This window comes from Grammomys surdaster, unplaced genomic scaffold, assembly GCF_004785775.1.
Source record: "Grammomys surdaster isolate TR1022 unplaced genomic scaffold, NIH_TR_1.0 125156, whole genome shotgun sequence".
Taxonomy (NCBI): Eukaryota; Metazoa; Chordata; class Mammalia; order Rodentia; family Muridae; genus Grammomys; species Grammomys surdaster.
The window spans coordinates 590,435-595,748 of record NW_021620050.1 but is presented as its reverse complement, the minus strand read 5'-3'; the positions used below and the strand labels follow the sequence as shown (position 1 = coordinate 595,748).

At 41.5% G+C, this 5,314-nt stretch overlaps 1 protein-coding gene across 1 annotated transcript in view; it reads left to right on the top strand.

The window, feature by feature from the left end:
- Positions 1-4,148, top strand: part of Sec22b (SEC22 homolog B, vesicle trafficking protein) — a 21,318-nt gene extending 17,170 nt beyond the window's left edge. Inside the window, exon 5 of the mRNA XM_028785198.1 lies at positions 2,151-4,148. Within this exon, the coding sequence (XP_028641031.1) occupies positions 2,151-2,305 (155 nt within the window). The 3' untranslated portion in view covers positions 2,306-4,148. The remainder of the gene's footprint in view (positions 1-2,150) is intronic.
- The last annotated feature ends 1,166 nt before the right edge of the window (positions 4,149-5,314 follow it).

The window sequence follows — 5,314 nt, the reverse complement described above, 5'->3', positions numbered from 1 at the left end:
TGTACATGTTTGGGTGGGTGTGTGTGCAGCTGTATGTCTGCTTGGATGTATGGAGGCCAGAGGTTGATGTCTGGTCTCTTTTCTGCTCTCCACCTTATTTACTAGTAAAGTCAGGCTCTCACTGAACTGGAGCTCCCTGATTCAGCCATGCTGGCCAGTGAGCTCCTGGGATCTGCTTGTCTCTGCTCCCTAGAGTGGGCATACAGACATAGTGCTGCACTAGACTTTTATGTGAGAGATGTAGATCTGAACTCGGGTCCTCAGATCTGAGTGGCAGTTTCTTGCAAACTAAGCTATCTCTCCAGCCATAGGCTCTTTGAAGATAGATTTTTATGAGTGTTGTATGTCTCCATACTTTTGTGTTTTTCATCATAATGATTACAGATAGATTCCATAAGAGAGAGGGGGAGGGGCTATAGTAATGTAAGTAGAAGGAGTAGAAAAATATGGCCAGGTAGGAAATGGCCTCTGAAAGACGTTGTTTTAAGTAAGGGAAAACATATCTGAATAAAGTATATTTCAGGACAGTAAAAAGATTAGTGTCTTTAAACAGTGTTTTCTTCTTTTGTAACATTGATCTCAACCCACTTCTCTTTCTAAATGCTTGTTTTATAGCTCATCCACTTTGCATGTAATGGACAATCTTGTGCATTTCAGCAAGTTCTAATTACCTTTTGTTATTGCCTAATAAGTGATGGGTTGTATTTCTTTATTCAAAGCTGTTACCTCTACAGAACTGTGAGTTCCACAAAGACCAGAGTCATGAGTGCTTTGATTCTTACTATTCTCTGGCACATCCCATGGTCCTGTTGTGTTGTAGAATCTGTCACATGACTCTAAGGAGAATCTTGTCTTTATACACCATGTGTTTCAGAAGGCTCCTCTACAGAGGGATTCTCTTAAATATTATTTAATCCAGACTGGGAGTGCTGGTGCAGCCATACTCTGGCAGAAAGACTGCAAGTCAGAGCTAACCTTAGCTACACAACAGTACCCCAGCCTTCAGCAGACAGAGCATTGCTTAGTCCATACTGTACCATGGGATCCATCAGTAAACACGTTAGTTACAAGCCCCTGTCCAGCTGGACATCATTATGTTAAACAAAATGAGCCAGACTCAGAAAGACAAATACTGAGTATTTGCCCTTATATGTGTTAGTAAAACTAGGAACAGGGCTGTAAAAGCAGCGGGAATTTTAAAAGATGGGGAGAAGAGAGAGAAGTTAATAGAAGTCCCATGATGGCAAAACAGGCCACTAATGAAAGACAGGAAGATGAGGGCAGGGAGGGAGAAGTTGAAATATAGATAGTGTAGTAATACATATATCTAAAGGGATAATGCAATTCATTACTTTGTGTAATGTTCAAAATTAAAATAAAATGGGAGAAAAAGATCCCTGAGCAGTTGAAATAGCTTCTGGTAGACAGTCCAGACACAGTTTCAGCATCATTATGGTGATTTCTCTCCTCAAACACTTTCTTTGTTATTCCTAGGATCAGTTGTTAATTTAGTAACTGTTGCACTTAAGTAATACCATATTTCTCAATCAAAACTGGTCTGTTAAGTAATTCAAAATATTCCAAAGCTGTTGCATGTAACTTTTGCTGCCCTGCCTTAGCTCTGGGAACAGCCACGCTACCAGCCCCGCCCAGCTTTCCTTGAATCCACGGATAAAAGACACACAGTTTTTCAATTTCAACTTCCCCCTTTGGTACAATTGCTGGGCACTGCTATCTCCTTCTGTAAAAGTATGCCCTGACCAATATTTTTATCTCTGCATCCATCTCTCTACTGTCCTAAACTTCAATTGCTCAGTTACATCTAGTCCCAGTTAAACATCCCTGACCACCCACCTATAGGAGTGGCATATATGGCCACTCCATTTTGAGATCTCACATGGCTGGTCAACTTTTCTCCATCAGAAGCATGGTGAACTGTCCTTTCCTCTGCTTGCCTCTAGGGACCTGGGAGTCCCGCCTATCCATCCCTCCTATCCCTGCTGCCCAGCAATTGGCCCATGGCTTCTTTACTGGCAGATCAAGAACCAATTGGTTTGTTTATTCTGCCAGTCATTTTTATTATTTTTATGCCTTAATGTTTTGATAAACTACTTCAGGTCTAATGAATGTTTTCCCTTTTCTCTTTTCAGCATTGGATTCAAAGGCTAACAATTTGTCCAGTCTATCTAAGAAATACCGCCAGGATGCGAAATACCTGAACATGCGTTCCACTTACGCCAAGCTTGCAGCGGTTGCTGTATTTTTCATCATGCTGATAGTGTATGTGCGGTTTTGGTGGCTGTGAGATGTGAACCTGGTCACTAGGAAGGGAGAACCGAGAACCCAGCAGATGTGTGTTTTCAGGAAACTGGGCTCACAGGGCTGTGTATTAGAATCCAAGTGGAACTTCTGCCTCTAAAGACCTTGCAAGAAAAGACCTGTCCTGAAAATGAAAGATGGCGCCTCCTTTAAGGAAGCTTGACCCATGTGGAAGTCTCTCTGGGACAGAGACTTTCTCTGGGTGCTAAGCCATATGTATTAGGGAACAGTAGTTGTCTGTTTTGTTTCTTTCCCTCCCAGTACATTTGAGAGAAAGCAGAGCTGGGGCATTCTCTCTCTGATGGAGCCATCAGTGAGATCTAAGGTAGCCAACCCATTCTAGCAGCGTCTGTCAAAGAAGGTGACCCTTTGGGGAGTCTTAACTTTAATCGACATTCCTTTGTTGGTAACATGTGATTGACTTTCAAGTAAAACTCAAAGTATATGAAGGTTAATTGCTTTGATGCAAGATCCTGTGTGTTGGCCACTGTAGGAAATTAACTTTTATTGTTTTCCTTTTATATTTTGCTTATTGCACAGTTGCTTTGGAATTAAATCAATTTTATTAATATGCCTTGAAATTATATAGTATTGCTTGACTAAAAGGATGAATTTTTCTGTCATTTACTCTTTGTTGTTTGTTTTTCTTTTAATTTTTTGTTTTGTTGAGGCAGGGTCTCTCTAGCCTCAGTTGTCCTGGAACTCATATAGACCAGGCTGGCCTTGAAATTACAGAGATCTGCCTTCTTTGTTTACTCTTTAACTCTCTTGGGACATTATTATTTGGGACTGTTTGGTCTCTGTAGAGTTGGTGTAGTACAGGATAGTCAGAGGCCCTGCTTTCTGAGAAGAAAGGCCCAGCTTAGAGCTCCAGCTCTGCCTGCCCCTTCCTCCCACTTTGTCTATGCTTTCCCAGTTCTTGGTTTTCTTTACGACATAATTTACTTAAATTCATATTCTCCTGTCCCATAACTGTCCTATCAGGATATTCACAAATTGCAAAAGTGATGTACTCAGCAGTGTCGTTAGTTAAATTTATTATTTTTGTAGATCAGCTGCTCAAATACAAATACTCACAAACCTTATGGAGAACATCTCTGAGAGCCAGCCCTTATTCCTGTTTCAGCTTATGTAAATTCTGCAAGAATGTTTTAGAGACAGATGACTCATGGACTGTGTGACTTCTGTAACCAATGAAAGTACAGCAGACTTCTTTCCCGTTTTTGCTCAGGGATAATGGGGATTTCACCTTTCACCTTCTGAGGTAGAATTTTGTAAATGGGAAGAATAGGCCTTTGAGTATTATCACAAGGGCTACAATATAACCTCCAAGTCCTGCACACACTGCAATCATTTCTTTAGATTGTACGGAAAATGAGCCAACTTCGTATTTCTTGACATCTTTGGAAAGACCTTTGGTAAGCAGTTTTATAACCCCAGGGAGCATCACTGCTGCCCTATTCCTGGTGGAGGACAACAGTCTCACTTCCTTATGAGAAGCCTGGTAGGGATGCTTATTGTATTCCTAATAAATACAGAACTAGAATAAATGTTCTTCTATTATGATCGTAAATCTGCAAATTAGAGTTTTGTGCATGAAATACAAAATGACTTCTTATAGAGAATAAGTGGTTTTAAGTCTTTAAAAGGCTTAGCCCATAAATAATGATATTGGCAATAAAAACCTTTGGAAGACTGAAAACCCGAAGTAATTGCACCATAGCGCTTGGTGCTTCTTCTCTAGAATGGAGGGTGGCAGCTCGCTCACTGTTGGGAGTTGCATGCTGCAACTTAATGGTCAGGATGAAATAAATACTTGTAGAATGTTACCTTCAGTGTGAAGTTCTGTCGTTGAGTTAACCTTCTCACACATATGCTCTTCTCGCTGCGTTCTACCTCATCTCAATGGACAATGAACTCAGGGAGGGGTAATTTTTGAACAGAGGAACAAGAACTCGGTAAAAGCCAGGGCTATGGCCAAAGGGGAAACAGGATGCTGCCTCTGGTGTGGGTTCTGAGTAGCTGGTAGGAAAATCCGAGCAGGCAAAACAGGTCAGCAAGCAAGCAGGATCCTAAATAGGAAGTATAGCATTGGTGCTGACTTGTTTCTAGAGAAGTAGAATATGCCGCGTTCTAGACAGAGATGATGGTGTATGAAAGACGTGTAGTCAGAGCAAGCGAGGCACAGTTGGTTCATCTTAGCTCAGGATAAGCAGACAGGAGGAGAACTAGGCTGGGTTACTTCGCCTGCTGAGAGGTTGTCCCTACATTAGATTAGAAATGGAACTGAGCCATGGGGGAGGGGGCAGTAAACAGACCAGTTTCAAGAAAAGTGATCAGAGGGTCCAGATAAGAGGAACTTATTGAAGTATGCTTCCAGCACTCTGCAAATAAAGAGACTTGCTTGAAATACAAAAGAGTTAAACGTGGTCCAAAGTCACAGAGCAAAACCATGTCAGAGCCAAGATTTGAACCAGACAGTTGGGCTTCAGAGTTTGGTTTTGGTGTTTTAATTTTTCAGGTAAGTATATGAACTGATGGATTTCATCATGGCGTCTGCATACATGAGTCACTGTAATTTGTTCTCTCTTGTTCCTCTCCCTCAGGGTCTGTTTGTGTGTGTCACCAACCCATCAAATAAAATAAGAACTAAAAAATGTATTCTGAGTTTAGCAAGTTTAGAAGTCATTCTGGAAAGCTGAACACACAGGCCAGGTCACTTCAGGTGCAGAATTGACCTACTGCCGGGCAGACAGCAGTGCCCTTGAGAACAGCTGTCTTGGTTACTGTGACACTAAACTTCATTGCGTATTCTATTAAAATGCCTCATGGTGTCACAGTTTAGAAGTTTTGACACATTGACGCATACCTGGTTATCTTAATGTCTAACAGTGGTTCTTGAGCTTCCTGAGAAATCTTTGTCAAACAGGTGAAAGTGTCTTTACTCCAGGAAATACATGCCACATCCATCTCTGGCCAGGCAAGGCCACAGCAC